We start from the raw sequence: 23403 nt of genomic DNA, 5'->3' as shown, positions 1-23403 counted from the left end.
GACTTCCAAGAATAAATTCTTGTTGTTGCAAAGCCAAGTGACTGAGAATTTCTTCCCCCCTTTTGGCGTTATCAACAAAAAATGCAAGGGTCTTAGAATCTCGGTTGTGGTTTGTCTTCACAGTTTCAACACCATTGTGTGTTTCAATAGAAACAGCTTGTACGTTGTCCAGCTTGTTTGTTGCAACTGTTAGCTCAACTTCAAGTTTGTTGATTCGGCTTTCTCGATCTTGAATAGCTTTGATCTGTCTTACGTGACGTTCGTTGTGAATATTTTCAGCTGCTTCACGTTCCTTCTTCATAAGTTGGATCACTTCAAGCAATCCTTTTGTCAGTTCTCCTTTCAAGATTCTTTCAGCTTTGTCAATCTAAGTCTTCAAACTGTGTTGATACTCCATGAGTTCTTTTAGATTGACTCGGGTATCCGTGTGTTGTTGTTCTATCATATGATTTTGATCAGCCAACTTCTCTCCAATGGTTTGAGTGTTTGACAAACAACATCACTAGATTCGGCAACTTGGCAAATAAAGATGTAAATATGTCATCTTCTTGATCACTTGCCTGCACAATATTTTGTGGAGATCCGAATGGACTCCTTCTTGGATCTGTGAGAACGGGTGTATCAACAAGTTGCATCTCTTCTTCTTCTTCTTCTTCAAGTGATTCGACTTCTTGATTCAGATCACCAATCTCTTCTTCTAAAACTTCTGTTCTGGTACAAGTGTCTGCAGATAAATTCTCATCTTCTAGAACGAGGTTCACGATAGGCATGGTGGACTCGGTATTGTGCACTGCCAATACACTTGAAAATTCCTCTCTGATTAGTTGTCTACTCTCAGTAGCAACTTCTACTGCCACTTCAACTGGTAGTTCTCCTCTTACTTCTTCTGACACTTCTCCTCTTAATTATTTTCTTATTTTATCCCTTCTTGTAGCCATAATAATATTTTTTATTCCTTTTTTTTATTCATATATTTTTCCCTTTTTTTGGTATCTTCTTGGCTACAAAATATTTGTTCTTTTTATAAGCCTTGGGGATTTTCATTTTTAGGAGAGAGAGATAGAGAGAACCAGTAGCAAAAACAACCATTTTTCTTTATTTATCTCCTTCTTAGGGAGAGAGAGTGAGATAACATTTCAGATCACATCACATATTCAACAAGCAGAGAAACCAGTGCTCATGCAGTTATCAGAATCATCACTCCGTGGTGGTGAAGGAGCGTATCCTGGTCCAGAGTGATCACAGAACTGGCTTTCCTCGAAAATTGATCTGTTTGAGCTGGAAGAAGAGTAGGTTTGATTGAAAAACCTAGTGAAGTCCACGGGATGACGGATGAACGGGTTAGCCTGCATCTGCTGAGGAGGCGGTGGAGGGGCAGGAACTTCTTGCGGCAGTGGTGTAAGAGTTGGTAGACTTGGTGGAAACTTCCTAACACATATTGCAATTTTATCACACAAAATTTCGAATAAATATATGCATGCAAGCACGTAAAACACATAATTTTGAGCACAAGTATCAATTTAAATTGAGAGATTAAGTCCAGTGATACTTAGCTCATTTCGATCATTCCCAATTCGTGCCTTAAGGTAGAAAATCTCGTTTCGCATAAAGGCTTCGTGAGAATATCAGCAACTTGGTTTTCCGTAGGGATATATTCGATCTTTAGATTTTTCTTTTCAACGTGATCCCTTATGAAATGATGTCGAATGTCGATATGTTTGGTTCTTGAGTGAAGCACTGGATTGTGAGTGATAGCGATTGCACTAGTATTATCACAATAAATACTAACGTCATCACAATTAACTCCGTAATCCTTCAATTGTTGCTTCATCTACAAAATTTGCGCACAACAACTTCCTACAACAATATATACGGCCTTGGCGGTACTAGTTGCGATGGAATTTTGCTTTTTGCTGAACCAAGAAACAAGCCTTCCCCCCAAGAACTGGCATGTCCCGGAAGTGCTTTTTCTGTCTATTTTGCAACCTGCAAAATCTGCATCTGAAAAACCCGTTAGAGTAAAATCTGTACCTTTTGGATACCACAATCTAACATTGATTGTGCCTTTTAGATATCGTATGATCTTCTTTGTTGTGGTGACGTGGCTTTCTTTAGGATTTGCTTGGAATCTTGCACACACTCCCACAGCATAAGAAATGTCCGGCCTGCTTGCAATAAGATATAGAAGAGAACCAATCATTCCTCTATATTTTGTTTGATCGAAATCCTTTCCATCTTCATCTTTGTCGAGCCTCATTGATGGGCTCATTGGAATTTTGATCGATGATTTTCCATCAAAGCCAAACTTCTTTATCAAGTCGCAGGTGTACTTTGCTTGATTGATGAATATTCCTTCTTTCAATTGTTTGACTTGTAAGCCTAAGAAGTAATTCAATTCACCCATCATGCTCATTTCAAACTTGTTCTGCATAAGCTTTGAAAATTTTTCACACAAAGAATTGTTTGTGCTTCCAAAAATAATATCATCAACATAGATTTGCACTAATAAAATATGATCACCATCTTGAATTCTAAATAGAGTTTTGTCAACAAGGCCTTTGGTGAGTCCACAACTTATCAAAAACATTGACAAAGTGTCATACCAAGCTCTAGGTGCTTGTTTCAACCCATACAATGCCTTTTTAAGTTTGTAAACTTTATCACCTTCGCCTTTTACCTCAAAACCTGTGGGTTGTTCGACATAAACTTCTTCTTCGAGTAGACCATTCAAGAATGCGCTTTTCACGTCCATTTGATAAACAGTGAAATCTTTGTGTGCGGCATAGGCTAGGAAAATCCTTATAGCTTCGAGTTTGGCTACCGGTGCAAAAGTTTCATCAAAATCTATTCCTTCTTCTTGAGAGTATCCTTTTGCAACGAGCCTTGCTTTATTCCTAACAATCGCGCCTTCTTCGTTTGCTTTGTTCCGGAAGACCCATTTGGTTCCTACAACATTGTGGTTCGCCGGTCTTGGAACAAGTTCCCAAACGTCATTTCTTTTGAATTGATCGAGCTCTTCTTGCATAGCATCTATCCAATTCGGATCATTAAGAGCTTCGTCCACTTCTTTTGATTCAAATTTGAGATAGATAGCACGTGAACAATGCCTCCATGATAGATGATCTCGTTTTCACGCCTTCACGTACATTCCCAATAATTAATTCTGGAGGGTGATTTTTGAGCCATCTTAAATCTAGTTCAAATGGGTGCACGGTACTGGATTGATCCATTTGTTGTGAATTGGCAGAGTTGGTTCGAATTTCTACATTTAATTCATCTTGGAATTGATCACCAACTTCACCTCTGACTTGATCACCAACTGGATTACCAACTTCAACCCGTACTACATCTCCATTCTCACGTGTAGCTTCACCTCCAAAATTATTATTAAAAGAATTTCCAACTTCTTCTGGATGACTCTAGGTTAGCTTGGGATACTGTAACACCCCATGTTACGGCCCATAAACCAATTAATTATTTACCCGGAAAGAGGGATTAAATCTCATTAATTAATTAAGAAAGGTCCACCATGGTCCATGGGCCCTCATCCCTAAAACCAATCCCCTAGTCCTATAGGAAATAGAATTAGCAAACCCATACCACTTAGACCCTAATTAGATCTCTTAAATATATAAATAGGCGGCCTAGGAGGCACTTAGAACCCACACCACAATAATCTCTCATCACACAAGAAGTTCCAAGAATTCCCCTAGGAGAAATCAAGAAAGAGGAATCTTAAAGAAACACCCTTCATAGCTAAGGAAATTAATTAAGGCTAAGAGGTAACCCATGTCTTAACAAAACCTATTTTCTTTGCTATAATCTCCTTCTTTGGCTTCTTCTCTATACTCGTGTCTTGATAAATCATTTGTGATATTGATGATATGATCTTGATGATTGATGAGATGAATTTATGCGTGATCTTGACGATCTTGATGATGATAAGAAGTTCTTGATGATTATGTGATGTTCTTGATAAATCTTGATGTTTCTTGAAGTTAAAAGATGAACTATGATTTTGATGATTTAAATATGATTAGAGCCCTAGGATGGATCGTGAAATTCATATTGTGGTATTCTTGATTTATTTGGGGTGGGAATTCGCATGCTCAGGTGTTAATTATGCTTAGGAGTCATGATAGGATATGTGCTATATGATTCTTGCTTTTGATTCGTTAATTGTCTACGTGGTGTCATCAATTGTGTTTAAAAGTGTCTAAGCATGGTTTCAGGTTTCATAAAGGATCCTGGGACGGGTATTTTGATAAAGAGTCAGTGAGGGGTAGGTAGGGGTAGGCGAACCCGCCACCTACCCGCTGCCCGAAAGTAACGCCGCCGGCAGCGGGCAGACGACTGCCCGCCGGGCACCCGCTGCCTGGAGGTTTGTCTCCGGCGGGTGGTCCCCCACCCACCGGCTACCCACTGGAAATTGCCCAACTTGGGACTTCGGCTTCCCCGTTTGATGTTTCCTCGACCCTCGTGGTGTCCCAACGGACTCCGTTTATCATGCCTAAGTCTAGTTTAATGTTTCGGGTATCGTTCGTAGGATAAATGAGTCTTATATATCGCATGCTAGTTGAATTGGTATCCCGTTGGCCTAGGTGAAAGAAGTATGAACCCCTTAGGACTATTCCTAGTTTGTGGATGACCACGCATAGGTTTCTTTATACGTTTTCTCCCCTTTCCCAATGTGTTAATATGAGTTGCATGTGCTTGCTATGTGTTATGTGTGCATGATACCCCAATTTGGTTGCGATCAAATTGGTTATTCCTGAGCTGCGGTTCAGAAGCTGGCTGCGGTCAGAATTACACTCTCGGGCTGCGGTCCACTGTTTGGTTGCGATCAAACGTTTTTCATGAGCTGCAGTTCATATTCATGGCTGCGGTCAGATGATCACTCTTAGGCTGCTGTCCACTGTTTGGTTGCGATCAAACATTATGATGAGCTGCGGTTCATCAGTCGGTTGCGATCGACCCCTTCGTGTTGCGATACGAGGCAGGGTGCTGCGGGGCCGTGTCAGAGCTATATGCGCTGACCCTCATGTATGGGCATGCAATTGGTCCTACGGCGCTAACAAAGTGTGCTTGTGTGATGAGTTGAATGATAATATAAATGAGATGAAGTGAATCCGTGGCCATAGGATATATGCTAGTATCTTTACATGATTTTTTACAACTGTTGAATGTGCCTATCCCATAGGATATATGCTAGTATCTTTACATGCTCAGTTATAACTGTTGAATGTGTTTGTCCCTATTTGTCGAGTCTATTCTGGTTTTGAAACTAGAGTTTCCTAGGATATATCTTCTGTGACACCCCGGAAATTCGTGCCTTAATCCCGAATTAATTCCTTAATTAATTCCTTGTGATCTTATCCTAAATTCCCTTTGAAATTAGTTGAGGGACCAAATTTGACCAAATCCCTTACTCTTTTAATTTGGTCAATGAGTTGTACCTTGGGCTTTAGACCTTGTACCTTAGACTTTGCCTTTCTCCTAACAAGTTTTGGGAGGAAGAGGCCCTTTTGGTCATTTCACACAATGCTAGCATTAAAACCCTACCCTAACCAAGGAAATCCAAATCACTTTTCAGGATTTCCCTTCTCTCTACATCTCTTTCTTGCTCCCTACTCCTCCTTCTCTCTAGGAAATCCTAGGGTTCATCCTCACAAGTTCTTCAAGGAATCCCAATCCAAGATTCCACCTTTCCAACTCTACAAGGCTAGGAATGGTAAGATCTATCCTTCCCCATCTTTTCCTTACAAGATTCCTCCATCTTTTCTCTAAATCTTTATTCTACCTTGTGGGTTTTGGGAGTTTGTAGAAGATCTAGTGGTGGGTGAAGTGCTAGGTTGTTCTAGAGGAGCTTTGGTCTTGCTTTGAGGTTGAAGAAGGTGTTCTTGGTCTACAAGAGGTAACCCATGTAACACAAAACCTATTTTCACTTGATAATAATGATTGTTGGCTTCTATGTGATATTCTTGATGTGTTTGAGTGATTGATGCATGATCTTGTGATGATGCATTTTTAGAGCTTGTATTTAGGGTTCTTGAATGCCATTTTATGAGTTATTCATAGGTTCAAGTCATATCTTTGTTGTGTGGAAAATTTGGGGTCATTTGGACTTGAACTTGGCCTAAAAAGTGATTTTTTGCGAATGCTGAAATTTTGGGTACAGCGGTACCCGCGGGTGGAGCCCTACCCGTGGCTCTACCCGCGGGGAATATGTTTGAGAAATGGTTTGGGGTTGTTTTCCCACCCTTTCGCCCATTCGTGTGTGATTCTTTGGCCCCCGTTTGATTGGATTGTTGAGCTTTTGTGTGTCTCCTTGTTGTTACGTATGTCTAGAGCGATGTCTTAAGTATCCATGTTAGGATTTGGTGTCTTGAATCGTGCTTATGATCCAACCTTGTGATTCGTTGGATTAATGTTGAGTCTTTGTGGTTCATTGGAACTATTTTGGTTTACCCGTTTGATATGCATGCTAGTTTGATGTTGTAATGCTAGTGTGTGTGGTTTGTTCTTTCCTATTGAGGGTGGCAACTTGTGTTGACCATCATTGGTGTCGGATTGTAATCCTTCCTTGTTGAGTATGGTTTCATATCTTCGTTGTGATCCGTTGATTGATTCCTATGATGGTGTTGTGTGTCTGGCTGTACCTTGATTGCACGGTTAATGGTATGGGACATTAATCACCAAGGTATAGATGTGGTCCTCGTGGTGGCCATGGATTGATGTGATGAGATGTTTGAGCTGGTAAAGTGAACAGTGTGGGGACTTATGTGTGAACGGACCGGTAGTGTAGCTCCGGATGGCCGTTGGATACTTTACTTGTGGGCAACATGGGAAACTTATCCCCGTTGCCAGAGATGTTAACTAACCCGTTGAGCATGGAAACTCAATAGGGGGTGTATACACTTAAAGTTGCTAGCTCTGTTTCCATTGGGCTGCGGTCCTTGTGTTTGCGATGACCACGTGAAGCATGATTGTTGATGATTTGGAGCCCTCCACAATGATCCACTATGAATCGAGTCGTGGTGCTGACTCCACGGTATATGACTTGGTGTGATAGTGTCCTATGTGTACTTGGAACTCGTTATGGTGTGAATCTGGCCTTCCATTTCTTAAGAACATGTCTATTGTGAGACCTTCGTTGTGTATCGTATGTTGTACCTTGTTGTTGAGCTTGTTGCTTGTGGTTCTGTTGTCTTGTTGAGTATGTTGGTCTTTGACCTTTGTTGTGAGTGATTGATAAGTCTATTGATGTTTCTTCTCTCGGCTTTAAATGAAATATACTGTATTCCCAGTTCCAAATGGTTTTGATTATATCTATGTATATTACGATACTTAACGCGTGTTGGTGGGTTACCAGCATTATCGCTGACCGGGCGTCGTCCCATGTTTATCTTTGTGTTCTTTCAGGTGATGTCTAGACGAGCACGATGTCTAGTGCCCGATAGTTTAGTACTTTTCCTTTGCTTTATGGCCTGTGAGCTGATGTAGAGATAGACTTATGAGTTTGGGATAGTTGTGTACACAATGCAGATTTAACCGCCGTAGCGTTTATCATTGTTGGTAGACGTGGCATAACACCCCTGTTTTGGATTTACTTTTATCCAGTTACCTTTTTATCTTCCGTTGTGCTAGTGTTTTGTTGTGTTAAGGCTTTTTATATAGCATGTTTGGGGGGTGTTACATCTTCCTGCTTCAAAATGACTTTTCTTATATCTATATATATATATATATATATATATATATATATATATATATATATATATATATATATATATATATATATATATATATATATATATATATATATATATACTTATACGGTATTTCAACGCGTTAGAGTGGGTTACCAGCATTATTCGCTGAACAGATATATTTGGCTTTCAGGCACAGACGATTAGCTCCGGAGCGCGCTAGAGGACCCAAGACTTAGATAGATAGTTTCATCTTCGGCCTGCGTGCCATAATGATGTAATGATGTTGTTAGATAGTTTAGCCTGTGCATCTGAGTTCTCTAGCTCAGATGTGGCATAACACCCCGTATTCTTATGTTTAGTACTGCTCTGTTTGGGATCTAATGAGAATTTACCTTTATTATATAAGTTTTAAAAGTTTCGAAAATCTGGGGTATTACAGTTGGTATCAGAGCCTAAGTTTGACCCTAGGATAAGACTCTTAAGACCAAGACCTTAGGACAATAGGCTTAAAACACTAGGAGTTAAGCAAGGTAGGATTTAGGGATCATAGGACGCGCGGTGAGACTGTGAGACCTTACGCTTTCCCTCACCCTAACTCACACGTAATTTAAATAAACTTCCTCTACACCCATAGCATCAAGGTAAGGATGCAAAATAATACCGACCTATGAACCCCAGGATGGCACCAAAAAGGAAACAGGAAAAAGCACCGGAACTCCCCACACAGGAATTCTTGACTCAAAATCTGCAACGTCTGGCCCAAATTGCTCAGGCACTAAACAATGCAGTCCTCCAACCGTCACCTACAAACAGAAACTTGGAAATCCACCGCCAAGTCTCGGAACACCAACCACCTACCTTCTCAGGAGAGGAAAATCCCACGATCCTCAAAGAATGGATCGGAACCTTTGACAAAATATTCAGGGCAACGGGATGCCCGGAAAGCCACCAAGTAGAGACGGCCTCTTTCTACTTCAGACACGAGGCAGACACCTGGTGGGTCCACGAGAAACCCAATTGCGTACAAAGCCCCGGGTTCAACTGGGAAAACCTAAAAATACGACTACGAGAACAATTCTACCCCAGCCACCTGAAAGCAACCGTATACGAAGAATTCCTCCATCTAAAACAAGGAGCAACCCCAATCACAGAGTACTACCAGCAGTTCCTCCAGCTAGCTCGCCTCACCCCCGAACTAGTACCTACAGAAACGATCAAAATCGAGAAATTCATAAAGGGCCTCAGCCTCGAAAACCAGAAGGCCCTAACTATACGAGAATCGAGAACTCTCGAAGAAGCCTATGCCAAGGCATCCCAACTACAACAAATACCAAACAAACCACAGTAAACACGCCTGGGACACAAAAGAAAATTCAAAGGGAACCACACGAACCCCCTCCAGGAGCCTAAAACCGCCAGGGCCACCTCGACCCACAAAGCCATAACACCGGCCACTCAAGGAAGGATCCTCAACATAAGCAAGGCCAAAATCGGAGATAGCAACATAGTCTCCGGAACCTTCCTTGTACACACCACCCCCGCCACCGTACTATTCGACTCAGGGGCTACCAACTCATTTATAGCAACCGAATTCGCCACTCAACTCAATCTTAACACCAGCACCAGAGTGCAACTCCAGGTCAAGGTGGCATCCGGTGAAATCATAAAATGTGACCGCATGTACAAAAATATAATAATCACCATCGAAGGAGTGGAATTCCCTAGCAACCTAATACAATTCAGACTGGATGGGGTACAAGTGATCTTGGGCATGGACTGGCTAGGGAAATTCCAAGCACAAATCCTATGCGGTGAACAAAAAGTGGTCTTACGGGGACCAAACGGCAAAAGGGTATCCTACCACGGAACCCACAAGGACCCGGAAATCAAATTAGTAAACATGATAAAAATGAAGAAATATCTAACCCAAGGGAACGAAGCCTTCCTATGCTCAGTCAAGGACCTCAACACCTAAATAGCCGAACCCCAAACCATTCCAGTGGTAAACGAATTCACCGACGTCTTCCCAGACGAAATCCCCGGAGCACCCCCAACCAGAGAAGTCGAGTTCACGATAGACCTAATATCAGGCGCTGCCCCGATCTCAAAACCACCCTACAGGCTGGCGCCAAAGGAAATGAAGGAACTGAAAACACAACTTCAGGAACTACTGGATAAGGGATACATCCGCCCCAGCACCTCACCATGGGGAGCACCAGTATTATTCGTTAAAAAGAAAGATGGGAGCATGCGTCTGTGCATCGACTACAGGGAGCTAAATCAAGTTACAATAAAGAATAAATATCCTCTTCCCGAATCAACGACTTGTTCGACCAACTTAAAGGAGCAGGGGTGTTCTCAAAAATTGATTTAAGATCTGGATACCATCAGATAAAAGTGGCCAACCCAGATATTCAGAAAACAGCCTTTCGAACACGCTACGGCCATTACGAATTCACAGTAATGCCCTTCGGACTCACAAATGCACCCGCTATATTCATGGACCTCATGAATCGAGTATTTCGACCCCACCTAGATGACTTCGTCATTGTATTTATCGACGACATCCTGGTCTACTCCCGAAACAAAGAAGAACATGAAAAGCACCTCCGCACAACCTTGCAAACCCTGAGAGAACACCAACTATACGCCAAGTTCTCCAAATGTGAATTCTGGAAAGACAACGTAGCCTTCCTGGGTCACGTGATAACCAAAGAAGGAATCAAGGTGGACCCCACCAAAATCCACGTCGTCAAAGAATGGCCCACACCAAAATCACTTTCGGAGGTCAGAAGCTTCCTAGGATTAGCAGGCTATTATAGGAGGTTCGTACCCGATTTTACCAAGATAGCTCAACCTCTCACCAAGCTCATGAAAAAGGAAACCCCCTTTCGATGGGACAACGACTGTACCACAGCCTTCCAAGAATTGAAAGAGAAGCTGACCACGGCACCCGTCTTAGCCCTTCCCTCCGGGATGGAAGGATTCGAAGTCTTCAGTGACGCCTCCAAAAAAGGGGCTGGGATGCATACTAATGCAAAAGGGCAAGGTAATAACTTACGCATCCAGACAACTCAAAACCCACGAAGAAAATTACCCCACACACGACCTCGAGCTAGCCGCCATCGTGTTCGCCCTGAAAATTTGGAGACATTACCTATACGGAGTACAATGCAAGATTTATACGGATCATAAAAACCTAAAGTACATTTTCACCCAGAAAGATCTAAACATGCGACAACGAAGGTGGTTGGAACTTATAAAAGATTACGACCTAGATATCCAGTACCACGAAGGAAAAGCTAACGTTGTGGCAGATGCCCTAAGCCGAAAGGCTAACCACTCCCTCAACACCACCTGGATCCTGCCAGACCAGCTATACAAGGACTTCCAGAGGTTGAACTTGGAGGTAGTAGAGCAAGGACAAACCAATTCTGAGATCCACCTATTCAATGCCAGAGTCATACCCACACTATTCGAAGAAATCAAGGCCGGACAATGCCAAGACCCGGAACTAAATAAAATTCGACTCAACCTAACTCAGGGAAAGGACGGACCCTTCGAAATATGCGAAGACGGCAGCCTCCGCTATCAAGGGAGATGGTGCATACCTGCGACACACCCCCACCTAAAGCAACAAATCCTGAAAGAAGGGCACAACTCCCCATACTCAGTGCACCCCGGAGGCGACAAACTATACCAAGATGTGAAAAAGATGTTTTGGTGGCCCAACATGAAAAAGGAAGTCGTAGACTTCGTGGGCAAATGTCTGAACTGCCAAAGGGTAAAGGCCGAACGATGCAAGCCCAAAGGACTCGTATAACCCCTTGAGATACCACAGGGGAAGTGGGATTCCATATCCATGGATTTCGTCGGAGGATTACCCACAACCCCAACAGGCAAGGATAAAATCTGGGTAATAGTGGACCGGCTAATCAAGACAGCACGGTTCATTGCTATGAAAGAAACATGGACAATGACGCAACTAGCCCGAGCCTACCTGAATCGAGTAGTAAAATACCACGGGATCCCCCAAAAAATTGTGTCCGATAGGGATCCCAGATTCCTCTCATAATTCTGGAAATCCCTACAAACAGCTTTGGGGACACAGTTGAACCTGAGCACTGCCTTCCACCCCACTACTGACGGCCAAACCGAAAGAACCATTCAGACTCTAGAAGACATGCTAAGAGCCTGCATGTTAGACTTCCAAGGGACATGGGAAGAACATCTGGACCTCATCGAATTCTCTTACAACAACAGCTATCACGCAAGTATCCGCATGGCTCCCTATGAAGCTCTGTACGGTCAAAAATGTAGAACCCCCTTATGTTGGGAAGACATGGTCGGCCCAGTAGCACTAGGACCCCAATACTTACAAGACACCATAGCTAAAGTCAAACACATACAAGAAAGAATGAAGGCCGCCCAAGACCGCCAAAAGTCTTATGCCGACCTAGGAAGAAAACAAGCCGAGTTCGCCCCCAGAGACAAAGTCTAGTTAAGAATCTCGCCCACACGAGGGGTAATGAGGTTCGGAAGAAAAGGGAAACTCAGCCCCCGGTTTATCGGCCCCTATGAAATCACAGAAAGAGTCGGGAACCTGGCCTACCGCCTCGCCCTACCCATCAAACTAGAACGGGTACACAACGTGTTCCACATATCCTAACTAAAGAAATATATACACGATCCAAGCCACGTGCTACAACCCGAGACCGTGGACCTTGACGACGCACTAGCTTATGAAGAGAAACCCGTAAGAATCCTGGACACCAAGACAAGAACCACCCGCCAGCGAGCCATAGAGGTGGTAAAAGTCCTCTGGACCAACCATGGGGCCGAAGAAGCAACATAGGAACTCAAAGACACAATGAAGGAACGCTACCACGAACTCTTCACACAAGGTAACCAAGACGAAAGCATAGGATAAGGGAAAAAGTCACTCAGCAAGGACCCAAGCTTCGGGGACGAAGCTTCCCGTTAAGGGGGGGAGAGTGTAACACCCCGTGTTACGGTCCATAAACCAATTAATTATTTACCCGGAAAGAGGGATTAAATCTCATTAATTAATTAAGAAAGGTCCACCATGGTCCATGGGCCCTCATCCCTAAAACCAATCCCCTAGTCCTATAGGAAATAGAATTAGCAAACCCATACCACTTAGACCCTAATTAGGACTCTTAAATATATAAATAGGGGGCCTAGGAGGCACTTAGAACCGACACCACAATAATCTCTCACCACACAAGAAGTTCCAAGAATTCCCCTAGGAGAAATCAAGAAAGAAGGAATCTTAAAGAAAGACCCTTCATAGCCAAAGAAATTAATTAAGGCTAAGAGGTAACCCATGTCTTAACAAAACCTATTTTCTTTGCTATAATCTCCTTCTTTGGCTTCTTCTCTATACTCGTGTCTTGATAAATCATTTGTGATATTGATGATATGATCTTGATGATTGATGAGATGAATTTATGTGTGATCTTGACGATCTTGATGATGATAAGAAGTTCTTGATGATTATGTGATGTTCTTGATAAATCTTGATGTTTCTTGATGTTAAAAGATGAACTATCATTTTGATGATTTAAATATGATTAGAGCCCTAGGATGGATCGTGAAATTCATATTGTGGTATTCTTGATTTATTTGGGGTGGAAATTCGCGTGCTCGGGTGTTAATTATGCTTAGGAGTCATGATAGGATATGTGCTATATGATTCTTGCTTTTGATCCGTTAATTGTCTACGTGGTGTCATCAATTGCGTTTAAAAGTGTCTAAGCATGGTTTCGGGTTTCATAAAGGATCCCGGGACGGGTATTTTGATAAAGAGTCAGTGGGGGTAGGGGAACCCGCCACCTACCCGCTGCCCGACAGTAACGCCGCCGGCAGCGGGCAGACGACTGCCCGCCGGGCACCCGTTCCCGGAGGTTTGTCTCCGGCGGGCAGCCGGCGGGTGGTCCCCAACCCACCGGCTACCCGCTGGAAATTTCCCAACTTGGGACTTCGGCTTCCCCGTTTGATGTTTCCCCAACCCTCATGGTGTCCCAACGAACTCCATTTATCGTGCCTAAGTCTAGTTTAATGTTTCGGGTACCGTTCGTAGGATAAATGAGTCTTATATATTGCATGCTAGTTGAATTGGTATCCCGTTGGCCTAGGTGAAAGAAGTATGAACCCCTTAGGACTATTCCTAGTTTGTGGATGACCACGCATAGGTTTCTTTATACGTTTTCTCCCCTTTCCCAATGTGTTAATATGAGTTGCATGTGCTTGCTATGTGTTATGTGTGCATGATACCCCAATTTGGTTGCGATCAAATTGGTTATTCCTGAGCTGCGGTTCAGAAGCTGGCTGTGGTCAGAATTACACACTCGGGCTGCGGTCCACCGTTTGGTTGCGATCAAACGTTTTACATGAGCTACGGTTCATATTCCTGGCTACGATCCACTGTTTGGTTGCGATCAAACATTATGATGAGCTGCGATTCATCGGTCGGTTGCGATCGACCCCTTCGTGTTGCGATACGAGGCAGGGTGCTGCGGGGCCGTGTCAGAGCTATATGCGCTGACCCTCATGTATGGGCATGCGATTGGTCCTGTGGCGCAAACAAAGTGTGCTTGTGTGATGAGTTGAATGATGATATAAATGAGATGAAGTGAATTCGTGACCATAGGATATATGCTAGTATCTTTACATGCTTGGTTACAACTGTTGAATGTGCCTATCCCATAGGATATATGCTAGTATCTTTACATGCTCGGTTATAACTGTTGAATGTGTTTGTCCCTATTTGTCGAGTCTATTCCGGTTTTGAAACTAGAGTTTCCTAGGATATATCTTCCTGCTTCAAAATGACTTTTATTATTATTATTATTATTATTATTATTATATATATATATATATATATATATATATATATATATATATATATATATATATATATATATATATATATATATATATACTTATACGGTATTTCAACGCGTTAGAGTGGGTTACCAGCATTATTCGCTGAACAGATATATTTGGCTTTCAGGCACAGACGATTAGCTTCGGAGCGCGCTAGAGGACCTAAGACTTAGATAGATAGTTTCATCTTCGGCCTACGTGCCATAATGATGTAATGATGTTGTTAGATAGTTTAGCCTGTGCATCTGAGTTCTCTAGCTCAGATGTGGCATAACACCCCGTATTCTTATGTTTAGTACTGCTATGTTTGGGATTTAATGAGAATTTACCTTTATTATATAAGTTTTAAAAGTTTCAAAAATCTGGGGTGTTACAGATACAATCATAAGGTGAAAAGTCTTCTTTACCCTTACTAAAGTGGAAAAGTGTAAGGAGACAAGGGAACAATTCATGAAGCATAGGGTACAACCCATTGACTTGGATTGACTAGTCAATTACTAGTCCTCCGACTATTGAATTTTCAGGATTTTAGAAATAAATAAATTACCAATTAAGCTTGGATTAATTATCTAATTAATCCTTAAATAGAATTAGATTTATTGGGTGTCACATCCTCTCCCCCTTAAAAGAAGCTTCGTCCCTGAAGCTTGGGTACGACGAATTCAAACAAAACGGCAACACGAAACAACAATATGACAAGAGAATCAAGAACATCTTTTTGACTCAAAACTTCAAGATTTCAAAAAGATACAAAAATGGTCAAGAAGGCATAACATTGCAAGGGTGACCACGCGCTCCTCGTGTGTCATGGCGTCGTGTTCCCTCTTGGTTCTGGCTTCTCTCCTTCTCCGGTTCTCTTCACTCTCCGAGTCACTCTCCTCAACTTCGGCAACTTCTCAACAACCGCATCCTCCTCTTGATCTTCTTCTTCATCATCCCCCGCATCACCTCCCAAACTTTGAACCGCGAGGTTCAACTTCCCAACGGGGATCTCGAGCTCAGCAACCAACGCATCTCTCTCAACGGGGGTTTTCCTGGCAACTTCCTCAAGCGTGATGTACTCTCCGTCATCCAACTGAAACAGGTTGCAACTCCGCAAGTTGGTGGCATCCAACACCATTTTGCCCACTGGCTTCGGCACACAACCTTCAACACTTACACCTTTCCTGGCAAAGATCCAACTCAAAACCATCCCATACGGTAGACTCTTCCGGTTATGATCCCAACAAAAGACCATGTGTTGCAACATAAAGGCAGGCAGGTTAAACTTCACCATATTCTTCTAACAGAAGGCAAAAGTGCACTCTAACTTCCCCAACGAACGGCTTTTGTTGTTATTGGGCAACAGACAGTCTGATACAAGCATAACCAAGATTCTCTGCTCAGCAGTCAACCATTTCTTTTCTGGTCTCGTGGCTTGGGTGAAACCACTAGTCCGACCCAACAGATAACTCAAATAATCTCGGTACGCCATGGTATCCGTCTCAATCCAGGAGTTACCACTGTATTGTGAAACTCCCGTAGTGGTCAGACTTAAGAGTTGAGCCAGTCTCTTCTCATATAAAACAACCTTCACACCCCTCACTTTAGAGGTAACTTCTAACTTTCCACCATCTTTAGTCACAACCATGTGACGGTAAAACTCCTTAACCAAACTCGGGTATGTCTCAACCCTTATGGTGAGAAACTCATCCAACAAACCTTGATATCTCAACATCTCTAACAAGGAACTTGAAAAAGAATCTGGGTCAAAGGCTTTACCTTCCAACACAAGATAGTGGGCATCCACCCATTCCACTCTCCTTGTCAAGTTTGTCCTCCTAGGCATGGTTGTAAGATGACCCAAAGACTCAAAGGGAAGCCCCAAAGTTTTTTCCTCTTTCTTCTCCTTCTCTTCTTTCTCTCTTGGCTTCTCGGCGGTCGGACAACAGCTCTCGACGGCCGCGGCTTCGGGCGGCGACAATGGCGGCAGGTGGCATCGGCAGTACTTCGATGGCAACGGGCAGGCAGCGACGAGAGGGGGGTTGTTCTTCTCGGCTGACTCACAGGTAGGGAAGAAGAAAAGGGGTGAAGGGTTTAGGGAATTTGGGGAGAAATTAGAAAAGAGAAGGTTTTAATTTGGGGATTTTTGGGTATAATGAACAATTATGGGTTAAATGAAATTTAGATGAACTAAGGTTTCAAGAAATATAATTAGTTTAAGTGGTTTAAAGGTTAGGTTGGTAACTTGCACACTTGGGTTCAAAACTTGTTGGTTATAAATTAAAATTTCCTTGGTTTTTTAGGCTATACAAGAAGGGATTTTTTATTTTTTATTTTTGTAGGATTTTTGCCTAAAATAAATTCAAGGATACTCAACTAAACTTAGATGACTCACTAGAAAGGTTGGGTTAGAAGAGCATATAAACAAGGCTACGGGATTAACACAAGCATTACCCAATCTAAGAATAAACAATTAACTTGACGAAAGACTCTCACTTAAAACCAAAAATATCACACAACAAGGAAGCGAGGCAACACGAAAAAGCAACAAGGAAAAAGATACACTCTCAAGATAAGGATAGGCTTAGGAAAAAGGGTTACCTGCCATCTCGTCCTCAACCAACCCCTCCGTCTCAGCCTGGTTTCGTCCCATCACAAACACACGACCCGAAGGTCTAGCTCCAGTTGCTCCTCGGCTTGAAATCCCTCCCGATGCTCCCCGGGTCCCGAACTAGGTGGCGACGCCCTTTGATTAACTTGCTGAGGGCACGTAGCAACCTTGTGTCCACTCTCCCCACAATGGAAACAACGGAGTGCATGACCACTGCAATCCTTTCCTACGTGCTCTCCTCCACACCTTCGGCATGCAAACGTCTTGGCTTGGCTTCCGGACTCCACCCGGGTTGGTCCTTGAGGTGGGGATGGTGCGATCTTGGCTCGGAAATCCTGTCTTGGCTTCTTGTAGTTGAAAGATCCTCCACTCTCGTTCCTCTTTCTAGCGAGCTCAAAAGATCCGCGTTGCAACTTTTGCACCCGATATAAGTCCGTAGCACTCAAGTAAGCCTCTTTCAAAGTCCTCGGCTTGCTCACGGTTAAAGCCTTGCGAGCATCGTAGTTGAGTCCGGCTACAAACTTCTCAACCTTCGCGAGCTCGGTGGGGACAAACATCCTAGCAAAACGAGCGAGCTCCAGAAACCTCTTGTGGTACTCAACCACCGACGAAGAACCCTGTTGGAGGTGCAGAAACTCCTCATACATAGCAGCTCGAACATGTGCCGGGTAGAACCGCTCTCGCATCCGATCCTTAAAAGCCGTCCAGTCGAAGTCGGGCTCCTCAAGACAAACGGGTCCCTCATGCACCCACCACAATTCAGCTTCATGACTGAAGTAGAATGATGCTAGCTCCACTCGGCGCTCTTCAAGGCACCCAACGATTGAGAAGATCTTGTCAAAGGTTTGCACCCACTCCTCGAGCACGACAGGGTCTTCCTCACCGGCAAACGTCGGTGGTCTATGGCCCAATACAAGGCGTCCAACATCTCTATGCCCGGCAGGCTGTGGTGGCGGAGCAGGATGATTGTTGTGCAACAGCGCTTCGCTGAGGGTCTGCATGGTCTGCGTGAGGTGTTGCAGATTCTGGGCTAGCTGTTCATTCATTGGAGTCTCCAGTGTGCGAGCACGTTGACGAGGAGGTGCCATAGCAAAGCTTCTACAACAACAACACCGTTACAAAACAAAACAACAAGTAAGCAAGCAAACTATAGACAACACACAGCTCACCGCGCATCCTAAGAGTCCTGAGTCCTAAGCACTTAGATACTTAAGGTCGCCTAGGGTCTCAAAACCACACTTAACTTCTTAAAAGTCTGGACTCTAGCATCCTAGGCTCAGACCTAAGCTCTGATACCAACTGTAACACCCCTGATTTTCATGCCAATTTAAAGCTTAAATATGCAAGGCAAACTAACCAATATATAACATAAAACATAAACACACCGGAAGTCTAATATAAAACCGGGAAAGCCAAGGAGTGTTATGCCACGTTCACCCCAACATGAACGCACAGGCAAAGTCTAAAACCATCCATCTAGTATGTTCAACATCTGTGGCACACAGGCCAAAACACTATCTATACTGTTCAGGGGATCTAAACTATCCACGGCTAACGCTCTCGCCATCTACTCAGGACCTGAAAAGCATATAAAGAAAGGGGACGACGCTCGGCCAGCGAATATTGCTGGTAACCCATCAATACGCGTTCAATAGCATATATATAGATAGTTTAATACAAAATCATTTTCGAAACGGAATACAGTATATATCAGTTCAAAAGTCAATAAGAGAAGTCAACTTGAAAAGACTCTATTTCACTCTCACAAAGGACAAGGGAATCAATATTCCAAGACAATATCAAGAAAAGAACAACAATAACACAAGCACAACTCGAGGTGTATTCTACTGATCACAAAGTAGAATACCACCCAACGTGCTCATAAGAAAAGGATAGACAATCACACATTAGCAACACATGCCACCGTGACACTACATGTCACATGTTACAAATACCACGTTCCATCCTTATGCACAGTTCCAACATTATGACTACCCCCGACCTTATAACTAGTTCCAACCTTTACCTCCAGGACCCATGTACTTCTGAGTCCAACCTTATTCATCCGGGAACTGTTGTTCCCCCACCAACAACCACCAACATTTCCACCAACACATAGTACACGAGGGTACCGTTCATTTCAATCACACAACCACCAACAAGTGAGCCTGAAGCCCATGAGCCTGAAGCCCATAAAACAACTCCATAAAATCATTTCATGGCCACGACGAGGACCACATCTGTACCTTGGTGATTAATGTCCCATACCATTAATCGTGCAATCCAGGTACAACCAACACACACATCATCAGAGGAATCAATCAATGGATCACAACAAAGATATGAAACCATACTCAATCAAGGAAGCATTACAATCCGACAACAACGATGATCAACACAAGTTATCATCCACAATAGGAAAGAACAAACCACACACGCTAGCATTTCAACATCAAACTAGCATGCTTATCAAACGGGTAAACCAAACATAGTTCCGAAGAACGTACAAGACTCATCATGCTTCAACGAATCACAAGGTTGAACACTTAGCACGATTCAAGACACCAAATCCTACATGGATTCCTACCCTATCGTTCTAGACATACGAAACATCAAGAATACACTCAAATAGCCTAACAAAAGAACATCGGGAAGTCAAAACATCAATTACCGAGTCAAAAGAATCACGGGGAACAAATCCCCGACAACCAACATCATTGTACCCCGCTGGTGGGGCCACGGGTGGACCCCCACCCGTAGTTCCGCCCGCGGGAACCAAAGCCCAAACCACTTGTACCCTGCGGGTGGTGCACTACCCGCCGTTCCGCCCGCGGGTACACCTCTGTACCACAATTAATCCCTTCGGGGATTTTCAACACCAAGTCCAAATTCAAGTCCAAAACACCCAAAATCTCACAAAATATAACAATATGACTTGAATCAAAGAAATAGCCAAGCAATGGCATACAAGAAACCTAATAACAAGCTCTAGATATGCATTCTCACAAGACAATGCATCAAAACTCACATTTCATAGCAAAAATCACATGTAGAAGTCAAGAAATTATCATATAGGTAAGAAAATAGATTTTGTAAAGCATGTGTTACCTCTTGTAGCATAAACCTTCACTTATCACACCCTTACAAGCTTCTAACAAGGCTCTCTTTCAACCCTAACTTCAAGAACACACCAAAAGGCAACAAAGATTTCATCTTTCGAAAAGACACCTTAAAAGGTACTAAAAACACTAAAGGACCAAGGATCTTACCCTCTTATATGCTCAAGGTTAAGAAAGGTTGAATCTTGGAGACCAACTTGAAGAATCTTAAATTGCCCAAACTTGGCTTGAAGAAGAAGCTAGCTATTTTCTAGAGAGAAGGCGGAACTTTTCTTTTTAGGGTGTTAGGGAAAAGAATGAAAGATGACTCTAGATTAGCTTGGGATACAATCATAAGGTGAAAAGTCTTCTTTACCCTTACTAAAGTGGAAAAGTGTAAGGAGACAAGGGAACAATTCATGAAGCATAGGGTACAACCCATTGACTTGGATTGACTAGTCAATTACTAGTCCTCCGACTATTGAATTTTCAGGATTTTAGAAATAAATTACCAATTAAGCTAGGATTAATTATATAATTAATCCTTAAATAGAATTTGGATTTACGGGGTGTCACACACACACTTGGTCTTTCTTGAAGATAATGTATGGTAAGCCTTCAACTAAATTCTTCTTCGCAAGTTGATTGATAGTCTTGAAGTTTAAGTGGTTGAGCTTTCTGTGCCATTCCCAATTAGCTTCATTCGAATTTCTCGCCATTAAGCACACTGAATCTTTGCTTGTACTCCAATCAACAACATACATGTTCTTTCGCCTTTTTCCAGTGAGTATAACTTCATTTGTGAGCTCATTTTTTATTAGGCAATTATCTTTAGAAAATTCCACAAGATAGCCTTTATCACAAAATTGACTAGTGCTCAACAAATTGAATTTCAAGCCTTCTACGAATGAAACATCTTCAATCTTTAAGCCATTTTTCTTGATTGTGCCAACTCCTTTTGTAATTCCATAATTTTGATTTCTTCCGAATATAACTTTTGGTCCATCGATTTCTTTGAAATTCACTAGATATGATTTATTCTAGTCATGTGGCGTGAGCAAACACTATCGATGTACCAAACATCCTCTTCTTCCTCTGCTCCGAGTGCCATAAAGCAATCTTCACTTGAACTCAACTCAATTGATTTGCATACTAGAGCCATGTCATCTTCCGAACTTGAACTTTCATCGCTTGATGACAATCCATCCGACTCATCATTTACGTTTGGTTCATTGCTAACGAGAGCTTTTCTTTTGTCGCGCTTGAACCTTTTGCTTTCGGATTTGTTCGACGTAGGTTCAACATTTTTGCCTTGATACTTGCTAACAATCGGATATGGACAATTTATTTTAAAATGTCAGGGTTTGCGGAAATTGTAGCATAAATCCTTGTTTTCTTCGACTTTTCTTCTTGTGTCATGCGAGAGACGAATTTTCCACGTGCAGAATTTTTGTTGTCTCCTTTTCGCATAAACCTTTTGAATCTTTTACCAAAAAGAGCAAACTGTTCGTCCGTCATAAAATCAACATTATTTTCTACTGACCTGGAGGTTGACGGTTGTTCGGCCATTAGAGCAGAATTTCGAGCTTCATGAACATTATCATCTTTGGCCTTCATTTCGAACTCATATGTTTTTAGATCACTAAATAATTTTTCTGTTGCCAACATTCTTAGATCTTGGTGATCGCGCATAGCCATAACCTTCATATTCCATGCAGATGGTAAGCCTCGTAGGATTTTGAGATTAATTTCTTTTTGGCTAATATTTTTTCCAAGATCAATAATCTCTCCAAGAACTTTGATCATTCGAGCTTGCATGTCTGTAACACTTTCATTTGAGAGCATTTTGAATTCTTCAAATTTTTTCATGGCGATTGTGAGCTTATTGTCTTTCTCTTGTTCATCTCCTTTGCCAATCTTGATGAGAGTTTCCCATATTTCTTTAGCAGTAGCACACTTTCAGATCTTTTGAAATATTGTATCATCTACGGCTTTGAATAGAATATCCTTGGCAATATTGTCAAGATTATTCCGTGTTCTATCATCCGATGTCCATTCCGGTTTTGGCTTTTGTACGTACTCTGAATGTAACTACTGATCCAACCTACTACTCACAGGCTGTAGGGCATCCACAGTGGTGTGATGCTATGGACCAGGAATTCAACGCCCATTTACACAACGACACTTGGAAGTTTGTACCGGCTGAGCCACACATGAATGTGGTTGGTTGCAAGTGGGTGTTCCGCACCAAACGGAATGCTGATGGCTTTATAGAGCGGTACAAGGCTCGTCTTGTTGCAAAGGGATTCAATCAAGTTGCAGGCGAAGATTTCTTCGACACTTTTAGTCCTGTGGTCAAGCCGACCACCGTCCGCCTCCTATTCTCTCTAGCTGTGTCACACAACTGGACATTGCGCCAGCTGGACGTACACAATGCCTTCCTTAATAGGCATTTAGCTGAGACGTTGTACATGAAACAATCACCGGGGTATGAAGATCCCACACACCCAGATCACGTGTGTCATCTTGATGAGAGTTTCCCATATTTCTTTAGCAGTAGCACACTTTCAGATCTTTGGAAATATTGTATCATCTACGACTTTGAATAGAATATCCTTGGCAATATTGTCAAGATTATTTCGTGTTCTATCATCTGATGTCCATTCCGGTTTTGGCTTTTGTACGTACTGTGGAGCATCGGGGGATAGGACAAAAACCGTATTGACTTTTAATATTTTGATAGGGCTAGTGGAAATTACTTCCCACATTTCATCGTGTAAAGCCGATAAGTGTACCTGCATACGAACTTTCCAATCATCAAATTTATCAAGTGAGAATAATAGATTTTGAGCTAAATCTTTCTTCATCATCATCACGAGAGATATGAAAGATTAATCCAATCACACACTTTGTAGAATGGATCTGCCTAGCAGTCAGAAATAGGTTGACCCAAATAGGCAACGCGCTCTGATACCAATTGTTGGTCCCAAAAGAGGTAAGGTGAAAGTCTAGGGGGGGGGGGGTGAATAGACTTTCAAGCTTTTTTCGCACAGCACAACAATTGCTAAGGCACAGAGAAACCAAAACTCTTAAC

At 42.5% G+C, this 23403-nt stretch overlaps 1 protein-coding gene across 1 annotated transcript; it reads right to left on the bottom strand.

The window, feature by feature from the left end:
* Positions 1–17252: 17252 nt before the first annotated feature.
* On the bottom strand, positions 17253–18299 carry LOC109156478. The gene has a single exon (XM_019304336.1). The coding sequence runs from the start codon at positions 18297–18299 to the stop codon at positions 17253–17255; it is 1047 nt and encodes a 348-aa protein (XP_019159881.1).
* Positions 18300–23403: the final 5104 nt, after the last annotated feature.

The sequence above is a fragment of the Ipomoea nil genome, unplaced genomic scaffold, assembly GCF_001879475.1.
Source record: "Ipomoea nil cultivar Tokyo-kokei standard unplaced genomic scaffold, Asagao_1.1 scaffold2730, whole genome shotgun sequence".
Classification (NCBI taxonomy): Eukaryota; Viridiplantae; Streptophyta; class Magnoliopsida; order Solanales; family Convolvulaceae; genus Ipomoea; species Ipomoea nil.
Note: the sequence above shows the minus strand (reverse complement) of the source record. Positions and strands in the feature narration are given on the sequence as shown.